Here is a 27985-nt window from a genome sequence, read left to right as displayed (position 1 = left end):
TGCTTACATTAGCTATTTCATTTGGTGGCTGCTTAAATAGAAACAGTATTTTTTTTCTATAGATAATTGAGAATGGAAATGGAGTAACGTTCAAGAACACAAATGCACTGAATAATGGCCATCTCTTGTTATTAAACTGGTGGTGCTTTATCCATGACTCGCTTACCTCTCCTGGACAAAGGCTCCTAAATGGTTTGGAAAACTATTTGTTGATGAGAAGAACCCAGCCCTCATTATGAGCTGAGAAACGTGAGCAGTTCCCTCTGCTACACACCGTGCTAGATGAAACTGATTGCTGTAGTCAAGAGCAGAAAATTCCCGTGCTTCTCACAAACCACGTGACAGAAACTGTTTCACAGCGTGGCTGGATGGAAAAAGCTGCAGCACTTGGTTGGGTTCAGTAAGCCGAGCTTTGCAAGTGGAAGCTCGGAGTTAGTGATTTTCCTGCCAAGGAAAAGGTCTTGTGCCTTTAACTCTGCTGCCAAAAGCGGCTGCGTTGGCAGGCTACTGGAGAGCTCCTGGCTGACTGCTGAAAACCCCGCGCTGCTACAGGCACCATCAGCCACCCAGTGTGATGGGGGGCACGACCCGTAATGCCTGACATGATTACTGCTGGTCAATTAGAGGTGCAGCCCCGGGACCGAGACCTCGAGTCGTGCCTGCGCTGCACAAGCTGACACAAGCTCCTGCAGGCTTGCCAGTCCTGGACGGAGCCCCAGGGAGACCGAACTCTGCCGGGCTTTCAGCGAGGACAATGAGGAGCTGCAGCCTTTTGGCAGCGTGACGTGGGACCAGCGTGATCCCTCCAGAGGATGCCTGGAGAGCCGCCAAAAAGACAGCCAAACTTTCTTTTGTTCCATTCAGGAGGAAAATAGCCTGGGATTCTCTGTGCACACCAGCAGAAGTCTTTCAGTACATGCCCCCCGCCTTTGCAGCTTTACATTCAAGGTTAAGATGCTGGAACGTACGCCGCTCAGGGATTCTCCTGAACAAAAACCTCCTCATATATTAAAAGCCTGAAAGCCTTAGCTTCATCTGTTCCTGTGCTGGGTTCTGTCTAAGCAGCAGTATGCTGAGTGACTTGGAGTGGGGCTTGAAAGGCTGGAAGAGGGAGAGGACATTCACATTGCTGAAAGACTGCTTGAAAGAACTGGGCTCATTTGTAAGTGAGTAGTATGGGTTCAGCTCTACAAGCTGCTTCTGAAGTTCCTGCTGTTTGTTTTGTTTTGTTTTTTTTTTTTTTTTTTTGGTTGTTGTTGTTTTGTTTTCCTTTGCTAAAATCGCTTTTCCTCTGCGAATACTAAACCTGCATTTTTTTCTAGTAAAAACTTGGCTTTAGAACACTGTAATCCTGAACATAAACTCAGTATACATTTTGTTTTACTTGCCTTGCAGCATTACGTGGGAGAAAAAGATCTGTGCTTCTGCAGTTTACTGACCTGTTCCAGCCCAGATGCTGCCACAGGACGCAGAATGGAAAACCTGAGAGACACAGCATGACCCCACAGGGGGATAGCGGCTGGTGGTAGGTGGTGACCTCTCCTTGGATCTCAATATGCTCCTCTCAAACATCTTTCCTCTTGGATGCCAAGTCTTGGTAAAACCAATTTATCGCATTAAGGCATGTCCAGGTTCAAAGATGCTGTGTGGATTTATCACTGCCAGCAATACTCCACGTGTGACCTCAAACCTCCTTCCAGGACTCCTAGTGCTTATGTTCTTGCAGCACCTTCTTGTGAACTATCCTTTTAAAAATTGGAATTGTCCATCCTGTAAAAAGTCCTGCAGACGTGATACTGACCTCAGTGTGCTGGAAAAGCTGGATGTCAGTTGCTATCAGTGTGACTTTATATAGAAGCTGGCAAAACTCTTTGCCCTTCCCCTTTCCTTGCAAGCTATCCTAATGAATCTGATGTGCGTGGATCAGAGAAGTGGTGGATCTGTGGAGGCTTTTAAAAGGATTGATAACAGTCTAAGAGCCACTTTCTTTAACCTATGCTGGAGGCAAGAACTTGAACAGTACTTGGCAGTGGTTTCTTTCTCCTTCCTCCTGGAAGTGACCATGTTGCAATGTCACTGTGTGCACACAAGATTCATGCAGAAGGGAGAAAACTTAAAATTTTAAAGCTATTGCCATGGTTTTGTCTGATCTACTGGAGTCAAGGGAAGTCAGAACAAGCACAGAGAAGTGTGAAAGCTAACAAACAAGACTTTTGAGGAATTACAATATGCACATACAGTCAGCTCTTAGCATATTTCACCCCCACCCCAAGAGGTATGCGTAGCCAATTTCTCTTACCTGTTGCATTTTTCTCTTCTCAGCTCCCCGTGGTGGAATTGTTAACTCTGCTGCTGTCAGGACGGATAAGAGGGAAGCACCTTTTCCTGAGGTGCAGGCCTCCTGCTAGACCCAAATCTTTCATGGGATATGGAGAGAGCCTTTTCCTTCACGTGCTGGTCAGAAGCCCCTTCTGCAGCTCATTGCAAGGCTGCTCTGAGCTACCAGGATGGGAATTTTTTTACAAGCAATGTAGTCCTATGACTGCCTCACCCCCTAGATAACCACCGATGTGGGTGCTGGGAATATCTGTCTTTGTTAGAATCAAGGGGTGCAGGGCAGGAACAAAGCGAGAGGCTATTTCATGCCTGCCCTGAGTACAATCACATTCCAGTCTGGTATCGTGTAAATGTTTGATCTGCTGCTCATATTTTAAGGTGTGGCTTGAGCACGCTCTGCTTGACTGAGGCATAAACAGGTTTACTGCTAGATATGCCCAATGATATGGAGTCATTAACGCAAGGTTTGGGGTTCAGGCACTCCTACAAGGCTGATGTAGGGAGGGTACAGATCTCAGCAGGCTGTAAACTTCCATGCTTGCTTTGGGAATTTTATGTTTATTTACCTAATTCGATGTCCATTATCTGGAAAATTTAAGCAAGAGCCCAAGGAAATGTCCAGTGGTCTTCCAGCAAAATATCCTTCCAGAGATTCACAGGTATTTCTGAGATCACTTTCTACATTCACAATTGTCCAAAAACGTTAGAAACTAGCTGTCTTTCATGCCAGTGAGGCCTTCCTTCAGAAATTTGTGGAGAAAGAGGATATTCTTCAGCATAGAGTAAACCAGGATGTTGTTTTGCAGAGCAGTAGACCTTGCTGGAAGGGCCGAATATCTTCTGAAGCAAAGAGTTGCATCAAGTGCAGCCACTAGTGGTGGAGCTGGCATGAAAACCCTTGCTTTGCTCAAAGTGCCCCTTTTTAGAAATATACAACCAACTACATTGCCGGTTTTAAGTCAGATCCTGAGTTCTGCCTCTGTGAAATCCACTTGTGTCAAAGTGTGTTGTCTTCTAAACCTCAGCCTGCAGGCTACTTAAATTTTTAATTTCGTCCTATCCCTAATTGAACTTTGAAAAGGAGTTGTGAAACCCTGAGCTTCAAGGTTATATTTAAATGCTAAATTGTCTTCAGGCTACGGTTTCCAGTGAGGTGGCAGGTGAAATCTCTGGGTGTTCTCAACCTGCCGTGTGCAAGATTAAAGAAAACTAACGCAGAACAAATCAACACAAATGACCCCGTCTTCCAAATGCTATAAAACAAGGCTCACACCACCAGACTGAGTTGATAACAGGGAGCCTAAAGGAACTGTACTCACTTAAGAATAGAGAAACTGCTTGCAGTTGAGCCAGGAGCAGTATTTCCAGATCACTGCTTAAACTGGATGGTGACACACGAGTAGAGAGTAATAAATTAAATTCAAAAAGATGAACCTGCAGCTGTTAAAAAACAAATAAAAATGAAAGATTATGTACCTCTGCAAAAAAGGGGACGTAACTCCCTGCTGCTTCTTCCACATCATTGTGACAAACCCTTGCAGCTCTAGCATTACTAATTTTGCCTCAGCATTCACAGTTCTTCTGGATGTGGCTGCTGACAAGTACAACATCAAATCTCATACTCTCTGTTGGCACTAGCCCTGGCTGAGGCTGTCTCATAACCTGTTTCCTTTTGGGGCAAATCATTAGGTAATGCTGTAATGACTCAGCATGGCTTCTAAAGATTTGCTAGCTTTGAAGGAAGAAAAATTATAGGGATTTAATCCATTCAGTCACTCGAAGCATCAATATTATTCCTAAGCATTAGGATATTTCATGAATACCAAACAGGATAGGCCTTGCAGCCTCATTGAATTGCTGGAGAGCACAAGGCTGATGATGCTGAGGTCTGTCACCACAGGGCTGTAGAGATGCTTTCAAGGTGTCCCTGCTCCTGCTGCTTCATCAAGTCTTCAGCATTGAGACGGATCACCTAAATTTTCCTGGAAACCAAGAGCCCCAAATATAGACTGCCCCTCAGATACCAACCAGTATAGCTCATCTCTTCTGAACTAATGAATTCTCAGGGAAATGCCAGCCTCATGTTCATTAGTGTTGCAGATTACTTTGAATCAAAACTCCCTACTGTATTTGCTTTGCACAAATGCTACTACTTTGCCTAGACAAGACTGCAAGGACAGCAATCTAACAGAGCAAGGAGTAGGTAGGAAGCATGAATTGGCCTCTCCAGTAAAAACATTGATCAAAAACCTGTTCTTTCATGGCCATAACTTCAGTTTCATTGTATATGTTGTGTATGTGCTTTTGGTTTTTGTTTTGTTTCTTTGTTCGTTCGTTCATTTGTTTGTTTTAGGGTGGTGAGCGAAGCAAGAAGCAGCAATTTGTCTAGCTCTGGGATTTTAACTCAGAATTTCCCAATAACTGACTGGAACAGCCACCCAGAATGAAGGCTTTTTGGAAGATCTTGCTTCACATTATGTTTCTCAGTAAAGCAACATCTTGCTACGGTACATGAGAGCCCTGGTTTTATATATCTGCAAATATTTAAAAACCTTCTAATCTGCCACTAAAACTTCTGTGCACATCAGGACCCATCTCTAACCCCCCCAAAATTAAAAAAAAATAATAAAAATGTAAAGGGTGGGTACTCTTTTCTCAAAACCCTTCTGAGCTCTGTACATGTGGTTGTGCACTGGGATCGGCCTGCACATCTTTATGGCCTCCAGAACACACCTTAATAAAGACTTGGAAAAAACCTCCCGTTTTACTTCAATTGTCTCCATGTGAAAGGAAGGAGCTGAATGGGAGGTCACAGAGAGTCAGCCTGGTAAAATACCCTATCAAAGGATTTTCAGAATTTTGTATACGACGTGCCTTTGATTCAAAGCAAAACCAACTGTCCTTAAATATTTGTTCATGCCAGGGAAAATGCTCCTTTCTTTGTTTCAGCAAAATGGACTTAATGCCCATCTCTAACTCCTTTTCAATCGTATTCTATTTCTACGGATAAATGACTTTACTAAATTACTTCTACATCAGGTGTTTTCTGTACTTGTAATTTCACAAATTGGATTCCTATCTCCTCGTGGCATTTTCTATCTAAGTATTTTTTCCATGTCCATTAACAAGATTAGCTGACATGTGAGACTGAAAAAAACAACCGCAGCTGGCCAGTGCTGTGCATCTGCAGGAGAGTCTTAGAACTCACTTTTTAAAGCAAAAGGTAAAAACTGCTAACTCAGCTGCTCTTTGCTTCTCTAACAGTTACCAGGCACCCCACGATGTTAAAAAATCACTTTTTTTCCAGTCTATAGCACTCCTTTTGAAGGTTGCTACAGGCACGGCTGTCTAAAGTGTTACTCAAGTATTCATCACAAATCTACAGGATCTTAAGCTTTAATAGCTGCTGCAGGGGAGAGAAGCTGCACTGGGAATAGAATTGCTTTGGGGCAACAAAGGTCACAATTTTGTAGAAAGATTTGCAAATTTTCACGTAATTTCAAGGGCATCCATCCATTTGGTGGGTTGGTTCTCAGCTAATGTCTTGACATGGGGAAAACACTGCAGGGAGGGCTCTGTTTCTGAGGTAGTGTGGATAACAACCCTCTTCCCCTCTCAGTCTGACTCACTGATCATGCTCTTACATTTTGACAGCTGAATGAAGAGCATCCTTGTACAGAAGTGAGCATCCCTTTACAGAAGTGAGAAATTCGTAATTGGAAGAGTGTGCTGAGTGAGAAGCTGATTTACAAACTGCAGCATTTTTATTGTCCCATTATTAGTGCAGTTTTCTTCTCCACTAATGGGGTCAGAGCCATAACTACATATTTCCTAGACAATTCCCTCCTTTGTCTTCATGCTGGATAGTTGTGTTTCCACGACTTTGGAAGAATTTCCTATAGCCTAAGAAGAAAGTCCCCAGTCCTTGATCTCCTGATACACCCCATCAGGATGGGATACTGCCCAGCAGCAGCTTCTTACACCTCTTGGACTTGTAGGGAAATCAGTGTATTGCATTTTTTTCTGCTGTTGCATATTTGTGGGATTTGGGACTGTTACAAGGACTCATTATAGCATTGTGCAAGAAGGTAGTCTCCTGTGAAAAGGATGTTGAAGTTACTGATTTTTTATCAGCTGTATGGACATAAGAACTAGTTAATAGCTAGCTAACCCATGAAATACCAGCGTGGGCTGCTGGCCAAGCTGCACCTGTTTTGAAACATAACTCAAAAGGTATATAAGGGAACTACCTGACCTATAACAAGTAGTGTATGTGTCCCAGGTCTAATTTAAAGCATTTTTAAAGAGGGATGATAAATGGAAAAATTTCTTGATCTGTGTTGTTTTTATTAATGCCTTAACTGAAATGTTAAAGTTGCTGCGGAGCCTTAGGTAGTGATTCATCTGAATGCAGCTGCATAATGCATCTTTTGCAGGAGTTTCCAGTTGAGGCACTTAGTGATGGTATGTCTGGAATCTCTCCGCTCCCTCCTCTCGAAAGGTTTGAAGGACAAATAATTCTGTTCCCCACCCTTTCTGTAACCTAGCAAGTACAGTGCATCCATTGTGCTGGCCAAAGGATCCTGGCTAACAATAATGTATTTGTTAACTGCATTTATACATCACTGTTTTGTTTTGTTTTGTTTTGTTTTGTTTCCTATAACTGCTCAAATCAAGGGTAAACCTCTTGTGCTGTGCTATCTGTGAATGAAATCTGGGATTTTTTTTTTTTTTTTTTAATTATTATTATTTTCAAGGTAAAAGCCAAACTGGATTTCTTTGGCCACCAAAATGTTGCTGCCTTGGAGACTCTTTCATCACCGGGACAAGCGTCAGCTTCCCTGACCCGAGTTCTCTGTACACTGAGTAAGGCTGTGCTCCGTGTCAGGTACCCTCATACTTGTGGTGAAAGTCTGATATCAGAGGAACTGGGGGTAGACACGGAGCAGGCATACCCAGCAGCAAAATGATGGAGCTGGGAGAAGAGAGCAGGAGAACAATCTAATGTTCCTTTACTGTATTCTAACAGGGAGGCTCAAACCCTTAATGATACCTTAAATAATTGCTATAGATGTCATCTGGGATTCCCTTACATGTGAAGAAACAGCCTGCACCTTGCCTCGAAGAGGCTGAAATGGGTGTATACCTACCACTTGTATCACTTTCCAGGACTTAAAATAGTCCTGGAAACTTAAAGTAGTGCTGCATGCTCTTGTGTGAATGTGTCCTTAGAGCAGAGCAGGTCAGTGCAGCTTGCGGGCATCCCAGTGTGCTCTGAGCAGGGTACCACGAGGACAGGGCCTCCGGTTGGTGATGTGCAGGCTTGAGAAGGAAGAGAGGATAAAAATCCGTGCACCAAAACATTCTCAGCTTCAAAAAGCAGTTTTCCTGTGAACAGACAAATTCAGGAAGGTGGCATCACACTTCTGCCCTCACAGTGTAGATTTCTGACTGTGAGACTTCTGTGTGATTCTATAAAAATATTAAAAGCCAGACATTTCCCTCTTAAAAGAGACAGGCTTTTCATTCTTGTGCTTTCCTGGCACTGCTCCTTTGACAGAAGCAGAGATCACAGAACCCCAGAGTGGCTGAGGTTGGCAGAGCCCTCTGGAGGCCACCTGCTCCAACCCCTGCTCCAGCAGGGCCACCCAGAGCAGGCTGCCCAGGACCACGTCTGAATGGTTTTTGAAGATCTCCAAGGATGGAGACTCCACAGCCCCTCTGGGCAACCTGTGCCAGTGCTCCAACAGCTGCACAGAAAGAAGAGCTTCCTGATGCTCAGATGGAAGGGCAACCAATTGCACGTTAGTTTCTGCATCAAGGTGCAAGGTAGTTTCAAGACCCTGAAATGTAGCAAACAAAAATCTGCATCACAACACTCGTGTTTTAACTTCAGCGATTCAAAAAGAGATGGTAACTCAACTTCTGCTTGGAGCCTGGATTGTCTTGTGAATTCCTGCACCTGGGTGCATCTTCAGAGAGGCGCAGGTGGTGCCCTGTATTGCTTCTGCAGCCACCCAGCAGAGGAGGCCTGAGCACAGGAAGAAGCTAACTGAGCTGCAAGCAGACTTGTCAAGCAGGTGATAAGCCTTCCCTTCAAGAAAGGACTAGGGTGTCAACCTCTGCAGTAATTTTAAAACTACTGCGTTGTTTCTAATGATTCTGCAAACTAACATTGTAAATCCTTACACCACAAATCTAAGAATCTTTTTACTATGCATGTTTTGTTAGAAGTGAATGGCTCAGACACACCACTAGAGGGAATAGTTTATCTGTCTTTCAAGTGAGTATGACACGGGCTCTATGTAGCTGACACAGGGGATTTTTGAGGAGGGAATATGGGTCTTTAATTCTAGCTACAAGAACACTGGATAAACCAGGCCTCCATTTCCAGAAGCTCTGTTTAAAACTTAAAGTTAACACAAATTATGGGGGAGCAATCCAAATGTTTTTAATGTGAAATAGTGTTCTGCAACTTCAGTAGCTTAGTGACAAGCTAAATGATTTTTTTGTGGTCTAACAGAGACTGCAAACCTCTCCTGAAACCATGTTTTTCTTTGGCAAATGTATAATTGCCTTGCTTGCTTCTTTGCTTGCCTGCTTGCTTTTTGCTTCTATATACACGGTTTGCCTGTTGATGTTTACATACGCAAGCACATCTATACTTATGCCTCTGCATTCATATGCTTTGCATATATGCAGACATGCGTGTATATATACACAGCAGAGAAGAAAGCCAGGGAGGTTCCTGGAGTGTGTGGAAGAGAGCTTCCTGACCCAGCTGGTGAGTGAGCCAAGGTCGCTCCTGCTGGACCCTTTGCTTGTGAACAGAGGACTTGTGATGTGGGTTGATGTGGACAGGGGTGATGTGAGGGTTGGCTGCTGTCCTGGACATAGTGATCATGAAATAAAAGCTTTCGATTCTAGGAGAAGTAAGGATAGGGGGTATCAGAACTGCTGCCTGGGACTTCCTGAAGGCAGGCTGTCCTGTTTAGGAGACTTAGGAGACAATATCCCTTGGGAAGCATTCCCAGGGGGTAAAGGAGCCCAGGAAGACAGGACACTTCAAGAAGGAAATCCTAAAGGCACAGGAGCAGGCTGTCCCTGCATGCCGGAAGATGACCTGGTGTGGAAGATTGGCCTGGCTGAACAGAGAGCTGAGGCTAGAGCTCAGGAAGAAAAAGAGGGTTTATGACCTTTGGAGGAAGGGGCAGGCTGCTCAGGAGGACTACAAAGACGTTGGGAGGCTCAAATTCAACACAGCAAAGTGCTGGGCACTGCGCTTGGGGCACAACAGCCCCATGCAGTGCTACAGGCTGGGGGAAGAGTGGCTGGAAAGCTGCCTGATGGAAAGGGACCTGGAGGTATTTATCGATCGATAGCTGGCTGACCGTGAGCCAGCAGTGTGCCCAGGTGGCCAAGAAGGCCAGTGGCATCCTGGCTTGTGTCAGGAATGGTGCAGCCAGCAGGAGCAGGGGGGTGATCGACTCCCTGTGCTCGGCTGTGGTGAGGCCGCACCTCGAGTGCTGGGTTCAGCTTTGGGCCCCTCAGTACAAGAAAGACATTGAGGTGCTGGAACACGTCTGGAGAAGGGCTGTGAAGCTGGTGAGGGGTCTGGAGCACAAGTCCTGTGAGGAGCGGCTGAGGGAGCTGGGGGTGTTTGATCTGCGGAGGAGGAGGCTCAGGGGAGACCTCATGGGTCTCTACAGCTACCTGAAAGGAAGGTTTGGGTAGCTGGGGGTCGGCCTCTGCTCACAGATAACCAGTGATAGGACTAGAGGGAATGGCCAGGGGAGGTTTAGGTTGGCAATGAGCAGACATTTCTCCTCAGGAAGAGCAGTCAGGCACGGGGATGGGCTGCCCAGGGAGGTGGTGGCGTCACCATCCCCAGAGGTATACAAAAGCCATTCAGATGTGGTGCTTGGGGACACGGTGGGCCTGTCAGCGCTAGGTTAGGCTGGACTTGATGCCATAAGACCTATCCCACTCAAATGTCTCCATTCCTCCACAGGCACCGCACGCCCCCAGACCCCCCCCCCCCCCCCCCCCCCCCTTTATACCCCCCGCGGCCCGGGCCCGCCCTGGGGCGGTTCCGTCTCCACGGGAACGGGCAGCGGCGTCGGGTAAATGCCGCTTGGAAATGCCTCAGTGCTCAGCAGTCCGCTGGTGCCTGAAAATAAGAGGCCGCAGGAGACTGTGGTACAAGCGTCCCCGCTGCCCGCCGTGGTGCAGTGGGATCAGGGCGCTGAGAAGCGTGGTGAGAAGCCGTATAAGCCTGTCAGGGCGCTGCCTGGCCGCGATGTCTGGCGAGCTGACCGAAGGAGTCATAAAGCTCATCATCCGCCAAGTCGGAGAAGAGTGTGCCGCCAAGGGACAGGCTGTTTCCGAAACCTTGGTAGCTTTCATGGTAAGAGCAAGTGGGTTGTCGTAGGGTTTTCGTGAATCCAGCTGGGCGTTTCGCCAGCCACGTTCAGGTTCTGTTATGGTCAATAAAATCTCGCTCCCTGTATATGGGTGAAGGATCATATAGCATTTCCAAACCTGGCTGCTTGTAGCTTGGCAGTTCAAACCTCCTGTCAAGGCTTGCATGATGCAGGATCTTAAACTTTACATAATGTAAGTAGTTCCCCCAAAGTTGCTGACACTACCCAGAATGAATGATCAAAGAATCATAAAATGGCTGAAAGCCCACCCAGTCCCACCCCCTGCCATGGGCAGAGACACCTCCCACCAGCCCAGCTTGCCCAAAGCCCCATCCAGCCTGGCCTTGAGCACCTCCAGGGATGGGGCATCCACAGCTTCTCTGGGCAGCCTGTGCCAGGGCCTCACCGCCCCCTGAGTGAAGCACTTCCTCCTAACCTCTAATCTAAATCTCCCCTCTTTTAGTTTAAAACCATTTCCTTTTGTCCTGTCATTATCTGACTGAGCAGAAAGTTGCAAGGGAATAAATCTTCCTATGGTGTTAAAAATCAATAAACGTCAGATACCAACTTCATCTCAGGGTGCCAAAGCTGGAGTGGCTGCAGCTGAGGCTTTCCGGAGTGACTTTAATTTTGAAATGTCTGTTTCTGATTGTCCACATTAAGAAGTTCGGTGATCTTCAGTATGGGGTCTTAGCAACCTCGGAAAGTATTTCATTTGTCTGAAATGCCATGACTGTGAACTTAAGGCCCTGAAAAGGCTGTAGGTCCTGAGCCGTGGGACTTCTGTGAACACAGAGCAGTTCTCCCTCATTTTTCTTTCATAGGCAGTTAAACCACTCTTTTTTTTTTTCTTTTTCTTTCCAAAGTGCAAATGAGGATTGTTTCTGAGCTTTAATAACATTTCTTCCACCTCTTTCATAAATGAACAAAAAGGTATGATACCATAGGTGGTTCATTGCAACAGATATATTTATTCTTTGTGATTTACCTCTTCCATCTATTTTGATGGATTCTTTTATGTGTGTTGTTATTTTTTATTTTTTATTTTCCTGAGTTTAGTCAGGGTTGGGTTTTGTACATGGGTCACACTTTTGTACATTGGATCACACTTAAACTAGAAATGAAATAGAATCAATCTTTATGTTGTCATTGGTGGACAATTTTTCAACTATTAATATCCTAAAAACCATTATGCACGATGGCATTTCTTCTTGGTTCACAGCAATAAGCTGTTTTGTTTGTTAGCTTGTTTTTAACTAGCTAAAGGTTAACAGCATGTCTTTAAAAATAAGTTTGAGTTCAAAAGCAGTGTTAATCAATTAAACATGAAAATTTTAATCAGATAAAAACTTACATGGCTAGCAAGACACTCAGCATAAATACCATTTGCAAGCATGCAAATATTTCTCTGTATGCAGAACATGATTTTTTTATCCAAAGGGTAAGCATTTATACTGATGCATTCAACACCAACATAGAAGTCTGTAAACAAACATAATGAATTGTTATAAATTTTTGCTTAGAAAAATATATTTCCGGGACATTTTTAAAGGAGCTGTAATTTAAAATGTTCTTTTCAAAGTATTTCTTTTCAAATCGATTTTTTATTCCATTATGTTTGAGAACTGAAATTGAAACTGCCAACACAAGTGAAATAGACTGACATTGTTTCATTATCAAAGATTGAAATGAAACTAAAGAATAATAAAACTTATATTTGTTTTTAAAATTGTATCAAGTAATTCTTTGCACAATTGAATAATATGAAGTATCTTAGTGGTCTTACAGATAGCAAAATTTGCAGATTCCCACTTTGAATTATAATTCTGTCATAGTTCCTTCTGTGCAGTAAATGTATAAATGATTTTCTTCTGCCTTGCGTTCCCTAAATATTGGACCCAGTCACTGTGAACAGTTGCTCCTGCAAAGCTGTTCACTCCATCTGGAAGTCTCACAGGTATGTGGCATTCTGGTTTGCTGCAAAGAAGAGTGATTACAGGAACACGAGCTGTCGATAAATCACAAGGGGAAGTGAAGTTAATGTTAAAAGACTTAAGCTTTAATTATTTCCTTTTAAAGCTGAGGAAACGCTGTCTACACCAGAGATTTTTCAGAACTTAAAAGGCTAAATGCAGAGTATATGCTGAGGTATAAATTAATAGCTTTCTTTTGACAATTTCTAGGTGAAAGCTGTTGTTCTAGATCCAAGAAATGAATTTAATGTGGACCAAATCCTTACGAAAAGAGATGTGCAAAATCTTATCCAGGTAATTTTGACATGAGTGTGAGTGTCAGTACTTAGCTAAGACCATACCGTTATTTGCTACCTGTTCCTGTACCTATATGGCCATTTTATTTTGATACCAACACTTAAACAACTCTAGCTACAGAGCTGTGAGAATCAAGTATCATTAAAGACTGGACTATGTGTTCCCTCTGTTAATAAATGCCTTATACTTCATAGTATTTATTGCATATCTAGAGAATGAAGGGGAGGGGCTCTGCTGCTGTTAGGAAACCTGTCATATAGATCTGAACAGTTCAGAAGTTTCTCCAGTAATTAGAAAGAATTATCTTTTCTGTCTCTCCTCTTAGCTTTGTGTTACCAGACTGCTTGACACAACAAACCCATCCCTGAGCACAATTAAGATGCAAGTTTACTTTGATATGGACTATGCAAACCGAGGTAATTTCAATACAAATAAATGTTTTAGTAGAATAAGTTGATTCTGAGTTTAGATTTTACGGTCTCTGTGTGGGACTAATACTGATTCTTGTTAAATGACTGCTGGCAGCAAAGCAAAATAGAAATCCCTGGAGAGATGTACTGTACAAGAGTACAGTGTTTTGTTATGGATATTTTAGGGAACAAACGTGCACTACATTTGAGAGTACGCTCGCCTCCTCCTGTGTGAGAGACTTACTGAGCTTTTAGATCACTTCAGAACAATTCTGTTCTCAGGCACACTGCCTAGCTTTCTTCAGCAAGAAAAGCTTGGGCTGCACCTGTGGAGCTGAAAAAGAAACACTACCCAGAACTTCACTCATGTATCTGGAAGAGAACTTGTTGTTCTATCAATATCGATAATTAAGAGAGATGAGTAATCGTGAACAGCCACAGTTTTAACCAAGTCTGTTTTGGTCTCATCAGTGGTGACTTCATATGGTCTCAAAATAGGAATGTGGAAGTGGAAGCAAAGTGAGATGGGGTTACAGTCTCTGCTCTGGCTGTAAATTCAGACCTCAGTGGGACAGTGAGCACTGGCTGGGACACAGAAAACACAGATCAGGCGTAGGTGGAAAGTAAATGTTTGAGGTTGCAGGGGGTATCATGAAAGTGTTTTCTTGTTAGCATATACTAAAACCAAAAATTAGTAGAATTAGGCTCCAAAGTCTTCTGGACTCAACAAGCTCAATAACTCCAGTAAGAGGACTACTGAGATCTTGGGTGATGTTCAGAATTGAGTGTGTAACTATAGGGTGTGTGTTAGGTATTCTGTGTCCTATTGCAAGCAGGGGTGACCAGAAAGCCAGAGTTGCTGCTTCAAGTTGGCCTGGATATTTCTCTGGCCTCTACTGACTGATGCTAATCGTACTAAAGTTTAACTCCACTGCTGTTAATTATAAAGGTATGGTGCTCTGAACATCTCTTCCACATAGCTGTGCTTCAGAAACCTTAAAGTGGCTCTTTGACTGTGGTAATGAATTGCACCCTCTGTACAAGCCAAATTCCAAAGGATTTAGACTTCTCTTTCTAACTGCCCTTCTTTCTTAGCTGAATTACTCAGAGAGCAGCGTCGTGTCCTGGAGGGAAGGTTGGCTCCTCTGGTCAGAGATATCACAGACAGCCGTCCTCGCGTGCCAGATGAAATGATGAAAGTGTATCAAATGATTGTTAGCTACGTGCTGCTGAGCTCTGGCCTGGGATCCCCAACAGATATTGAGGTTGTCAGGGAGGCAACAGGTCAGTAAACTCCCAGTTGTGAGATGGGACTTTTCTTACTGAAAAATAAAACGTTACCTTCTGTTTGCTGATCTTTAGATATCGATGTGGTAAACCCTGACGAATGCTTGCTGCCCGAACTGTCACTGCTCAGCCTTGAAGTCTAAATTTGCCATAATTTTTACTTTCTGCAGTTGTTGTTCAGGAGAGGTTATTTTTGCTTGTTTAATCATTTTATTTTCCGCTTTCTCACCTTTTGCAATGGTTCTAGCTGCCCTGCAGAGTATATTCCCCCAGACAGCGCTGAGTGCCTTCATCTCGTTCAGTAAGAAGGATAAAGAGCAACAGCTGAAAAATCTCACCATGCTAGTCACAGGGATTCGATTGTTCAACAGGGAGTGTGGGAATGGAGGAAAGGGTATCGATGACTGTAAGTATACACCTGCCTTTGGGTTGTGAATTCCCAATTAATTGTTCCTGGCCTTCTGTGCTGGAGTGGCTCCAATAATGTCCCATCTCTCTAGATAAACAGCTTTGACCCAGGGCCTGTAAACCTGGAGGAAATGTACATATTTAGTATTTAGGTATAGGTTTCCATGTAGGCTGCTGCTATTTTGCTAACAGAGAATCCGGTGTGGTTTATGTAAAAGGATTATATGCATTAACTTGATGCATTAATTTACCTCGTGATAACTTGTTCCCTGATCCTTGGCCATTAAGTGAATTAAATGTGTAACGTTTGCCTTAAAAAGCAGTTAATTAAGATCTAGAAGGAACACTGTCGATCCAATTACAATTTTCTGTTGAGGAAGTGTAATGAGAATTCTTAAAAGTTGCTGGGGCGTTATCTGTGTTCTGATAATTTAGAGTAACCCCTTCAGATTCTTAACATGTTCTCAAAAATCTTTTGGATTTTGAATCCTTCTGCTTGTTTAATGGTAGAAAATGTCAGTTGGTATCCTGGACTTTTTTCCAAAGCTATATTCAGAGTAGGGCAGGACTTTCCTTTGTTACTTGTATTTTACAGATGGGGAAAGTTTGAACTGAAAATTACAGATTGCGTAAAGACTCACAGGAAACCCATGTCAGTGTTAGCAGCTGAGCTGCATTTATTATAAAGCAAGTTTTCTCACAATCCTTGACTGTTATATTTCCACACCTGTAATTCTGACTGTTTGGAACAACTTGACTAGTAAGTCAGGTGGCTGAATCTATACAGAAACAGTTGGGAGTATAACGATAGAGGTTAGAAATCAAAATTTTATTGGGAAACTGCTTTGCCCTTATACTGTACTGGAACCATTTGCTAATGATTTAAATCACTCTTTTTGTATGTATCTCTCATCCTATACAAACAGTGCCAGCCATTCTGAACGAAGTCCTTCCATCAGCTACACGGACTATGGAAGACAGCCTCAACACTTGCCATGTGCTAGCCCACTGTTACACAGCCCTGTTGGAATCCATGCATGAAGACCAGCACAGACACAGGCAGCTCAGTTCTTTCAAACTAAAAGAAGCACTGTTCAACGTGAGACAATACGAGGCCTTCCTCTGCATCCTTATGGTGAGACAACATCTTGTTGGGTTTAAAAAAAAAAAGATTCAGAAATCATTGAAATCAGATTTTTCTCAGAATATGCGAGACTACATAACCTGTTATGCTGAGCTTTGTGCATAACTTGCTGGGGTTTGCTACTGTCAGGTAAAAGACAAAATTAATTAATTGTTCACTTCACTGTGACTGTACTTCCATTTCATTTCTGAAGCTTTCCTTTTTGGGGAGCTTTAATTTCATCACCAAAGAGTTAAAAAGGTAGGGCTTTACTTGTTTTTGTGCTGATACTTAGACGCTTTGCAGATGATTGGAGAATATAAAATGGGATTCTGCAATAAAATACCTAGTAAGAAAAGCCAGATTACCTGAAATAACAGATCTCTGTATCTGAATAAAATTGAAGTGTAACAGGAAGATTTGTTTCCATTAAAAGCTCTCCCCCAAAAGAAACATGAAAGAAAAATTCTTGTTCAATACATAAATCATCTCAAATTTAGGCTGTAGACATCCCTAGCACACATGGAGTCATCGGAAGTCGGAAGAACACAACTAAAATTCCTGAAATTTGTTTTGCATATGAAGACCTTTTTATTTGTCTTTATTTGTCTTTTAAGAATTGCTGGGTTTATGTTACAACAATTATGTTACTCTCCTGTACATCATAAAGCTTGAGAAAATGTTTCTCTTTCTCTCTCTCTCTCTCTCTCTCTCCCTGTTTTCTTTTCTTTTTTTTTTTTCAATTTCTTTTCATTTCAAAGGAGTTGAGGTTTTATGTAAAAATTCCTAGAATGGGTTTGAGAGAAGTGCCTGGTCTTATACCTAAACACTCAAGAAAAAAAAATCATTTTGTTGAAAATTAGGGTTAATTTTGTTCTTTAAAGTCGTTGAACAAAGAGGTCAACATAGATATTTGTTGCTAAATTTTTCATTTTTTGACTCTCATACTTCTTACCTGAAGTACTTTCTCTTTCCAGTCTGATGCAATTACGGGAGCTCAAGAAGTTGAAAAGATGAACGTGCAGTTTGCAACAACAATGGAGCAGTTAAAAAACATAGTCCAGAATAAGGTTTCTGTAGATACCAAAGACGTTTTTGTAAGTATTTTGAATGGAAAATTTACTTGTTTTTAATTATGAAAAGAAAAAAAAAAAGAAAAAAAAAAGAAAAAAAAGAAAAAAAAAGAAAAAGAAGGGAAATGATTACAAAATACTTTACAGGTGTGTTTTTGCATAGGTTGCTTTAAGAAAAAGGCTGCATTATTTTCTCTTTTATAACAGCACTCCTGGTAGTTTTTCAAGGGGTGACTAAGCTATCAGACTTGATCTCAAGGTACAAGGAAAGCAAGGTACAAAACAGAGGGAAGGATTTAAATACTGTTTTTCTGTAAGTGTCTCGAGTGGTTTGTTGGTATTTGTAGAATTACAGTGATACTTTCCTGTTTTGTGTAAATATTCTCTCCTGTTCCTGCAGAAATTGTTAGGACATATTGATAACAGCACATCAGAATATGATTGCTTTGAAATCCTTTCAGATAGCAATTCTGCAAGTACAGTATGGCTCCTTGGTAACATTTTCTAAAGAAATTGGGTTACTGTGAGAGAGATTTCAGTCTCTTTGCCCTTCCTAATAATTGCTGAATCCGTTGGCCAGTTTCAGTTGAACTTGTTAGAGCCCAAAGCTCTCAGAATATGTCATTTTCTGCAAGTTTTCTGAAAAATAAGTAATTGGATAGACACAATTAGAGCCCTTCTAAGGGCTCTGCAATGGGAATGCCACAGTGATGAGTCCAGCCAGCCATCTGGGCAGTGGGCAGACACGTACCTCCGTGCAATCCATGTTCTGTGCTTGGTTGGTGGTTACAGGACATGGGGGGGAAGAGAGAATGAGTGATGTGAACTGTAAATATTTAAAGAAGGTGCCTGCTTACACTATGAAAACCTGGGATTAGTATGGTGGCGTGGTAAAAAGAATATGGGAAAGAAAGCCGTCAGAAAGCAGGCTTCCATAAATATACTTTTCTTGGAAGAGCTCATTATTTTGTGTGATGTGCCTACCATTTTAATTCTGCGTAGGTAGCTGCTGAACTAGCATGCCCTTTATACGTATGTTAGGTTTTATTTCATCCTTCAGAACAAATAATTAGAAAGCAAAATAAAGCCTCATGTGGAGGAGGGAGGAAGGCAGATTATTCCCCATCTACTTAGAGTATTTTTGCACTTCCCTTGGGGGTATCTGTGCTGGAAACTCGTGGCAGTGGCACTTTGAGGTGCAACTCAGGTGTGATCTGACACTTCAGCTTATGTGTGCTATGATTTTATAAGCCAGATGTTCTCGTTTGGAGGACATTTACCTTGCTCACTGAGCTGCTTAAAGCAGTTTTTCTCTCTTCTTCTGTATCTTCGTGGGGCTTCAGTGCCTGATACACACTTTAGTACAGTGATAAAGACAGAGGGAAGAGATAAGTAGGGTTTTCTCAGAGGCACGTGAGAGAAGAAAGCCCAGTTTAGGGTATTTGACTTTCTCTGGGAAAGCCTGTTTCTTCCCCCGGGTGATGGAAGGAGCCTAGGAAGATTCAGTTCACTGATCTGAATTTAGCCTTTCTGAATCCACGTTTTTCCTAGAAGCTGCTCTTGGATGCTTCCTGGACTATATTTGTTATATTTGTACCAACCCTTTGTTTTAGTAGACATAGTAGATTTCATTACTACTCTTTTAATCCTTTTTTTTTTTTTTTTTTTTTTTTGAGTAAGAATGGTTTTGGTCTTGCTTCCTTTCCTTTCATTTCTTCCATTTTTATACCCATAACTTATCCACAGCATTAGAGATGCTGATGAATTCCAGAGCCAACTCTTCTGACCCTTCATGTAATAATGTCAGGAACAAGCATAAAATACAGTGCTGTTAGCATGCATTTCTGTTGAATCTCTTCCCATAAATGCTACGTACTTAAAGGCAACAGGGCACATTTAATATCACTATAATTAAGCACTTATACTCAAAGCTGAAGGTCTTCTTTGACAGGTGAGTGCACATTTATGTCAGCATTGCTGCTGGGAATTGCAGCTTCCAGTTTTGTCCAAAACCCTGCACCTCTCTGAGGCTGGATATAGGGGCCTGGAGTGATGGGATGTCCACTTTCAAATCCCCACAGCCTCCCACCCTGGGATTTTGGGGTGCTGGAGGCCTTGTGGGTCAGCTTTGTTCATGTTAGGGATTGTTGTGCACAGCACTAGGGTTATGTTGCAGACATAAAACAACTCAAGACTTCAGATGGTTTTCTTTATTTTACAGCCTCTCTTTGTTGCAATTTGTAATGTGTGGACTGGGTTTCAGAACGAGTTACTACTCCTGAGCTTTCTCTCCAATATGACTAACAATCTGCAGCAGTTCTTGGAAGCACAATCGCAGCTTTTTCCTGAGGAAGTGCTAACATCTCTTCTTGAAGGAGTGACTGTGAAAACCGATGAGGAGAGGATAAGCGAAACCATGGGTACTGAAAGTTACTTTTTTTTTTTTCCTTTTCTTCCACATCTCAAGATCTTATAATTTAAATTTTACATACAGAAGGAACTACACGTTGATTTTTTAATAATTAAAATCTCCACGGTAAATTAAAATGCAGCCCTTGCAGTGTGTGGATTTATTTTTCATGTACAGTTTGGGCTTTTATATATAAATCTAAAATATTTCTAGTAGCTACAAACTATTTATAAACTAGCTACTTATAAAGTAGCTACAAACTGCCTTATAAAAATTCAGAATTGTCAGAAGAAAGAATACTTCTAAGAGGTTTTTTTAAGTTTCGTAAGTTTATGACTTCTTACACCTTTCAGAACTTCTGAAGTGAATGGAGGATTAAAAAAGCTAAACAATGGGGCTTTATCTTTTTGCCAGAAGTGTGTTTTTGGTGAAGATGCTATCCCTAATGACCACGTTATACTGAAGGAGATTTAGAATGTGTGAGTGGGTGAAACAAGTGGGACCATATGATATTACCATATGATATTCTTTTGTCCTGTTTCCAAAGAAAACTAATGCTTTTAACAAAGGATCCTGAGGGCTGCCTTTTCAGTCCTTCAGGACCGGTTCCTTAGGATCTTTTCTATGGAAGGCCTGAAGTTTGGGAAGATAACAGTAATCAGGTTATCCTGTAACATGATTATATTTTAAACATCAGATGTTTTGTTAATGAAATCCTTCCTTTGTTAAATCGTTTCGTAGGAACAAGAGTAAACATTTCTGATTTCGAGAACCAAGAATGGCTTTTTCCAGAGACTACTGCTGATTTTGATCAGTTGCTAATCCAGTACCATGGTTTCTGTGCATACGCAATTGGTGTAAAAGGCCTCACCCTTCCAGGTATGCTCTATAGTGAGATCTCCTTACTTCACATGTACACAAGTACAAGAGAAGATGTGAAGATGTTCTGAATGCGTCCTCTTTTTTTGTCAAATCTGGAGTACTGTAATTTCACATGTGTAATTTTCACTCCCAGATAACTTATTTCCCCCATTAAAGAATTTTTCTTTTAAAAATACCCAGATAAACTGCCCAAAATAGAAGGTAGGGGGGCTTCAAGAGAAAGTAGGCACGAATAAGCAGAGGCGAAATGGGATGGAGAAATGTTTCCTCCTGCTATTTGTGCATCTCTATAACCTACATTGCAACTGAATGCAGGTTTGTTTATTGTCAATGTGTTTTCATACAGTCACCTGTAAGTGGTCCTTTCTTCTATTTTGTGTATCTTGAAACACACCCATACATGCCTACATCATACATGCTTACATACAGCTTTAAGCAGTGGATATAAAATATCAAAAGTCTTCTCTGAACAGAATAGTGCAAAATTGCACTTTGTGGTCAGCTAATGGTAGGATTTATTCGGTTTGATTCAGGGCCATTTGTCTTGAAAGCAAATCGTATTTCAGCTACCCCAGTTTTTCTGTATCCTGTCCTCCAGTGTTTTATGGAACCTGTCCATGTAGAACTATTTTAAACCTACAGCAGGCTGGGAGGAAAATGTGGCCAGTTCTTGGCATTATTAAAAAAGCGTATGCCTTAATGGCAGTGTAAATATCTTACATTTACTTAGTATTGTGTGTGAGAACAACTGTCCTGGGTTAGACTGAAGGTCTCTCTAGCCTTGCATCTGACCATGAGAAGTCGTGTAGGAGTGGTCCTTCCTTCGTTAATATCCTTCCCTGTTCTAGCAGCCAGTGGTTATGGGATTACTTCAGAGAAATGTGTTTTCACCTTTCTGTTAAATAATCATTGACAGAGGTTTTTCATTTATCTAATTGCTTTTTGAATCCATTCAGAGTTCGCCATGGGATATTCTAACTGTCAAAATCCCACAGTTGTAAATATGTATAATATGAAAAAGTAGCTCTTTCTGAGCTGGGTTTAAGCTCTGGCTTGGTAATTTCATCACAGCTCATGGTTTTTCTATTAGGAAAATCAGCAAACAGTCATTTTATATCTGAACTTCTGCATGCAATTCATGGGTTTCTAATCCTGAATCATATTATTTCTCTTTGATTGCTTCTTTTTAATACTGGAGACAACTATTTATTTAACCCTTCCTTCTGTGAAGAGTAATTCAAGCCTCTGATAACTCCCAGCTCACTTAATTTTATTTTTCTTATTTTAAGGGGTTGGAACAAAATGCGGTATAGCAAACACAGCATATAGGTTTTTATAATTTTTTTCTCCCTCTCTGTTTATATCCTACTAATTTCTGATATTCTTTGAGCTTTTTTTGATTGCCACTGAATAGTGCCATTTAATATCTTCAAGGCACTGTCTGTGATAATTCTGAGTCTTTCCTAGACAATGACAGCTGAAAGAGAGTCATTCGTTGTAGCTCAGTTTATGTTTTCCTCAGTAAGTTATTTGGCCATTATTGACATTTAATTTTCTCTGTTAATTTCTTGTCCAGCTTCTCAGCTGCTTCATCCCCTTTGCATAATTTCAGTGTAATGCCCCTTGGTATAAATTGATTGCTGATCTGCAATCTGGTATTTGCTGGAGGTTCTAGGGGAAACATTTCTGGGGATGAACATTTGTTTTTATGATTTTGCTGTGGGTGTTTTATCCATAGTTTTTCTCACAAACATGGAGTCTGATCTAGATTAAAGCATGCTGGATGTAAACTGATCAAAAGCAGTTGTATTGGCCTAAAGGAATATACTTGTCTGTATTTAAAAGTATTTCAGGGATTTATTCTTATTTCAGAAAAAAAAATGACTCGAGGGAAACATTTTTAATCAAGATCACATGTCTTTTGTATTGAATATCAAATTGTTTACTATTTTATTTTGTTACTGTTTTGTTTTGTTTTGTTTTCCCTAGGAAATCCTGCTATTGGGATTTTGAAGCACAAGGACAGATGCTACGTTTTCAGTTCCAAAGAATCTGCTTACATTTTTGCTCAAGACCCAGATAAGTTCATTCAGTTGACCATAGAAAAAGCAAAAGAACACGCAGAGCTAATTCATCTGCTCGAGCTTCACCATCACTTTGAATACCTTGCTCCATACACACAGGTACACATCTCCCCTTCTGAACAGCTGTCGGATCACTGGTTGATCTGTCCTTTCCAGAACATAAACGGAACAGATGATGCCCAGAAGTATAATAATCTGCCTATCGGACAGAACGTCTGATGGTCCCTCTCTTCCAGACCTTCGTGGTGTAGATAACAGCAGAAGGGGAAAATGTTTCTTCTCACCTGGTCTCTTCCTAGGAGAGTATGTAGAGCCAAAGGATTATGGCAGTGATGAAAACTGCTCACCCTTATGCTAGGCAGATCCCATGTCTGATGTTTCTTTTCCCCATTATTGCAAAACTAGCTTAAAGGGACAGGAAGTAAATGCAGCAGAAGATGAGCCAGATACCACGTTAACTAGAGCTTTAGATCAGGAGTTCATCAGTGTGTGCTGGATGAGCATGTAGTGATATCTGGGGACAGGATTTATGGAACGTATTGCAGAACAAAAGGGGACTCATTAAAAATGAACGTCACGCTGCTAAAATGTGAAATCCAAAGGCTTGATTTTGATGTATAGATTTTCTGTGTGACACGTTGTGAATTCTAAATCCCTAGCTATGCAGAGTATGTAGTCTTGAATTGACCCTTGGTGAGAAAGATATGGTTTATATCCTACTTCTGGCAGAGATGTTGGCATTTCTCCTGATTATTATTTACGATTTTTAGTCTGTTCCTGAAGGTAACTGAGATGCCTGCCTCATAAAATACTGCCCATGGACTTTTATCAAAGTCCAATGATTAAGCACTTACCCAGGATGTGAGAGTCTGAAATTCAGCTATGGTGTCTACCTAGAGGGTTTTCTGCCAGAAATTAAACGCAGCAAATTCTGATTGGTTTCTTTTCTTTTCAGCGGGTTCAGGGGAACAAAAATATTGTTGAATGTAAAAATCATTACCTGCTTGCAATTTACAGGTTTTCAGATTTCTATTGCTTTTAAGAACATGCATATCCGTATTCTGTCTTAGATGCCTGTATTCTCCTCATTAATGCCTTGCTTTTTGGCTTTTTTTCCTCTATCCAGACAAGAAGTGCAGACAAAAGTTTGATGAAACCAACCACAAAACATGACAGCAGCACTCAAACTGATACTCACATCTTGCCTCCGTCTATTGTGAAGTCCTATGAATGGAATGAGTGGGAACTGAGAAGAAAAGCTATAAAATTGGTTCGTATTGTTACTACCAGATTTTCATGTGTTGGATAACAAAGTTCAGACTAAATTATTATGAAGTATTGTACTTTGCAGTCTAAACTTACCCAAAGATGCATGCCTTTATTAAAACTGGTTCAGTCATTTTTTCACCATTTTTTAAGCAGTGCTTCCTCTGCTAGGTCGATTCATTCTTAATTTTTCATCTGCCTTCTTTAAGCGGTGAGTTTATTGATTAGCACTGAATTTTAAAGTCGCTTCCCTACACTCAAATAAATTTAACAGTTTGAAGATATTGCTATACAAATTGCTTTTTGTATTTTTTTATTATTATTATTTGGTTTTAAACAGGGTTGCAGAAGGGTTTGTGTCAAGCAAAACTTTATTTCAAGTTGAACAATTTATATTAATATCACCGTCAAGTAAGAGGAGAAAAAATGTAACAGCTGGCAGACAGAGCAGTCAGGAATACCTTTGGATGTGGTTCACCCTGCAGAAGATTTCTTTGAACTGACTTATCCACCCTTGAAAGAAATCAAAGCATGAGGCTTTTCTCTTTTTTTTTTTTTTGGCATAGTGAGGTATTTTTCATTTTATCTTGAATCCTCATGTTTGCTAAAACCAACTCATTGGGTTTTATTTGAAAGTGAAATTCCCCTCTTTCATGCACGACCAATCCAGATATGTAAGAAACAGAGCAAATAGCTTTTCTGTTGTGTATGTAACCCAGAGGAAATGGTTGTTATATATAAATCATGATGATTTGCTGTTGGATTGGAAATCACAGTCCCACAGAGGGTTGGTGACATACATAAAAGCTTCTAAAGTAACAGCATGTACTTAAAAAGCTGCTTAGTAGGAGCTTTTCTTTTCCCAGCCCATGCGGTTGTTAAGGTGTAGCACCTGATTTTCACAATTCAATCAAAATGAACTCGTTTGTGTAGGTCACACTGCAGTTACCAACACTAACTGGACACAGAGTGCTGCAGGGAGGTGGGTTTGGGGTTTTGTTTTTGTGAACAGATGCACTGTGAAGGCCTGTGGTCTGCTGTCAGGCTTGTTTCTTTTCTGTCATCCTTCTTGCCATCAACTTTCTAACATTATAAAAGGGAACCAAAAATTTTAGAGTGGGATTTTTTGACAATATGAGCTGGTTTGCAAAGGCTTCTGAGCAATAGGCGATAATGAAGTATATAAAAATAATCCATTGGGGTTTACAAGTGGCCTAGCTTGAAGCCTTATTTTGCTTCTCTAGTGGACAGAAGGACATAAGTGCTAAGACATGTTCAGTGGCTATGCTTGCTTATCTTTAGCATAAGCAAAGGTGTATGTTTTCTAAGAGCTGAGCTTGGAGAGCTTACAAGCTCGTTCGTTTGAAATGTTCAGAGACAAAGTACTCGGGGTGTCTCAGCATCAGCTGTCCGTATGGGAGATTGGTGGTGCAGGGTTGAAACAAAAAATACGAGGCACCTGCAAAAGCATTTGCACTGCCTATGCTGAATTTGTAATGTGGAGCTGATAAAACATTTACAGCCAAAGTGCTGAAATAACAAATGCAGCTTGCCAATGCTTCTGTAAATTTGACACTATTAGAGGAGCAATGGACATATTTGCAGGTTGTGAGACAGGATAAGCTCAGAGGCCTTGGCTTTCTTTTCTGTTGTTTGTACTTAGACAGAAAACTTGAGGTATTAAAATAGGACTTTTTAAGAAGCCTTATTTGATGTTAGCAGTAAAATTTTCAGCTCACATTTGTTTCTCTGTACAAGCATGCAATATTCCTTGCAATAGCAGTCACTCAGCATTCACTCATTTCAATTGTCAGCAAAACCCTTTATTGGGAAAAAAAAAAAAAAAAAGAAAAACTACTAATAAAATGTTCTTTCTTTCCATCACATTTTTTTCTGTAAATTCATTATTCTTTTCTGTATTTTCCTGTGACACAGTGCGTAAGATTCAGTGGTAGATTAATGTACCAAACTGTGTCAACATGTAGACACTACTTAAGCTTCCATTACAGTCAGTATAGATCTAACTGGTGGAGCCTGGAGGGTGTTTTGGCTTATCCTGACACAAACAGCCAGTTTCAAGCCAACTTAATCACTCCACGGACTTGGACTTCAGACTCCAGTGTCGGGACTGCACACTCGGGGACTTTCTCACTTACAAGTATGGGCCAGAATCCCACCACATGAGGCTGTGTTTTGTGTATTTCAGTGGTAACGATACGTTGTGCAATTTGAAGTGGTTTTTATCATTGCTGATATGGAAGAAGGAGCATACATTTCCTTGTTTTAACTGCTGATTTGGTAATATTAACACTTCATAAGTGATACTGTTCTATCTACAGCAGTTGCTATGATTAAACAGGGCTTTATTACTACCATCATAAATTACCTATCTTGTGCCGCTTGCCAAGGGACTAACAAGTAATGCCTTGAAAGAAGGCATTTTTGCCCTTTTATTTGATACTCTGTGACACCAATGACCAAACCTCATCACGTTTGGTAGAAACCAAAGGCTAGATCCTGTAGCTTAACTGTCCACAAGGTTTGGGATCCTCGGACTTGTTTTAGGTTGCAGATACCAGGAGGTTAATCTGCCTTCCATCACATTCAGTGTACTTTCCAACTGATTGAAATAAACCTGAAGCCCTGGCAGAGCTTAACATGAAAATGACATTTCATTCTAACAAAACAAAATCTTCAGCATTTAACAAAAACTTAAAATTTTAAAATTGTGGGGCTGCATACGGTTTTGTTCACACATTCTGTTAGCTTCAGGGATTAGTTTCAATGAATTTAAGGTAGGAAGAAGCGTGCAACATTACAGGTTTGTGAAGCCCGTAGATGTACAATATGCAAATGCAGAATGTGTAACATCTAAGCAAATGCCACTGCTAAAATGTACAAACAAAATTTTGCTTAACGTGATTCTTTTTGTGTCCTTAGGCCAATTTGCGTCGCAAGTTAACTCATGCCATGCAGACTGATCTCAGCCATCTGAGAAGGGAGAACTCTACCCAGGTGTACTTGCCAAAAGACGTCAGCACCCAGACTAAGCATGAGAACTCGAGCAATGTACCCAGACCACAGATTTTCTTGGCAGGGCTCCGAGGAGGATCATCTGCTCCTACTCGTATGGTCAAAGTGGACTTAACAAGACCAATAGATGAAACCTATTGAAAATGAGAAACCTACAGAAATATACTAAATACGTATAAAAATCCCAATATATATCTGAATGAAGTTACCAAATAATTTGCTGTGTCTGTTGATTCCAGGAGCAGTTGACTTACTTTATTTGTCTTACCTGCTAGGGCTGCTGAATGGCCTTGAGACAGAAATGAAGAGCCTGAAACACAGAGAGTTTAAAAAGCAATTTAGAGTGGACATGTGCCTGAAAACTTTAACTTAAACTAACATTTAAATGTGTAGAGGGGGTCTGAGATTTTCTTGGTGTTTTACTACAATGACTGCTTGCTGAAACACTACCATTAAGAGACGTGGCTTTGGTACATGAAAAACAAAATGTTAGATGCACTGCTTTTATGAGATGCAGGGCCAATCCTGTAGCTCCTACAGAGGCATAATTCTCAGTGGTGTGAAGTAAAACTGATCCCAAGAGAGTCACCCAGATGTCACAGCTCTACCCTCAGAGCGTAATTGCCCAGAAGGTAAAAGCAGCGAGATGAAATCGGGTTGGGTTCTTGGGCCTGGCCGTTTGTGCTGCTGTTAAGGGCTTTCCAAGTAACGGGCCTGATGAGCAGTGGCTGGGGCGGGGAGCTGAATCTATCTAGGATGGCTCTGGCAGCCGCTTGAGGTCTCCAATAATTTCTGTGTTTGTTGGCTAAAACGTGTGCTTCCAAGCACACAGCAAACAATAGGAACTCGAGGCATTGTTTCACTTGTGTTTAAAAAAACTAAAGCACAACAGGAAAAGGTTTTTATCTCTGTTTCACTGTGGCACTGAAATATGTGCCAGGTCTGCCAAGCTCAACAGCAGCTATTATTTCTCTTTGTG

The 27985-nt window shown here is 41.3% G+C and overlaps 3 protein-coding genes across 8 annotated transcripts in view; 1 reads left to right on the top strand and 2 right to left on the bottom strand.

Annotated features, from left to right (window-relative positions):
* GJB7 (gap junction protein beta 7) overlaps window positions 1–2498 on the bottom strand; it is a 31799-nt gene extending 29301 nt beyond the window's left edge. For both annotated transcript variants that reach the window (XM_013093494.5, XM_013093496.5), the window contains exon 1: window positions 2300–2498. The gene's annotated coding sequence lies outside the window, so the exon portion shown is untranslated. The remainder of the gene's footprint in view (window positions 1–2299) is intronic.
* On the top strand, window positions 210–27906 carry CFAP206 (cilia and flagella associated protein 206). Of its 5 annotated transcripts, XM_072036199.1 has the most exons (13): window positions 219–1162; window positions 1396–2275; window positions 12944–13027; window positions 13356–13446; window positions 14536–14724; window positions 14975–15133; window positions 16062–16270; window positions 17236–17355; window positions 19553–19751; window positions 20483–20620; window positions 22613–22806; window positions 23834–23977; window positions 26914–27906. In XM_072036199.1, exons 4-13 carry the CDS (start codon window positions 13410–13412, stop codon window positions 27145–27147), a joined length of 1623 nt encoding a protein of 540 aa, XP_071892300.1. In that variant the 5' UTR covers window positions 219–1162; window positions 1396–2275; window positions 12944–13027; window positions 13356–13409; the 3' UTR covers window positions 27148–27906. The 5 variants fall into 5 exon arrangements, with proteins under 5 accessions (XP_071892299.1, XP_071892300.1, XP_071892301.1 ...); XM_072036198.1 differs by lacking the exon at window positions 1396–2275 and having other exon boundaries at window positions 210–1162; XM_072036200.1 differs by lacking the exons at window positions 219–1162; window positions 1396–2275 and adding an exon at window positions 6351–8417.
* Window positions 25775–27985, bottom strand: part of RARS2 (arginyl-tRNA synthetase 2, mitochondrial) — a 54980-nt gene continuing 52769 nt past the window's right edge. The window contains exons 21-22 of the transcript XR_011808467.1: window positions 27275–27316; window positions 25775–27140 (exon numbers count right to left, since the gene is read on the bottom strand). The gene's annotated coding sequence lies outside the window, so the exon portion shown is untranslated. The remainder of the gene's footprint in view (window positions 27141–27274; window positions 27317–27985) is intronic.

The sequence above is a fragment of the Anas platyrhynchos genome, chromosome 3 (genome assembly GCF_047663525.1).
Source record: "Anas platyrhynchos isolate ZD024472 breed Pekin duck chromosome 3, IASCAAS_PekinDuck_T2T, whole genome shotgun sequence".
Classification (NCBI taxonomy): Eukaryota; Metazoa; Chordata; class Aves; order Anseriformes; family Anatidae; genus Anas; species Anas platyrhynchos.
Note: the sequence above shows the minus strand (reverse complement) of the source record. Positions and strands in the feature narration are given on the sequence as shown.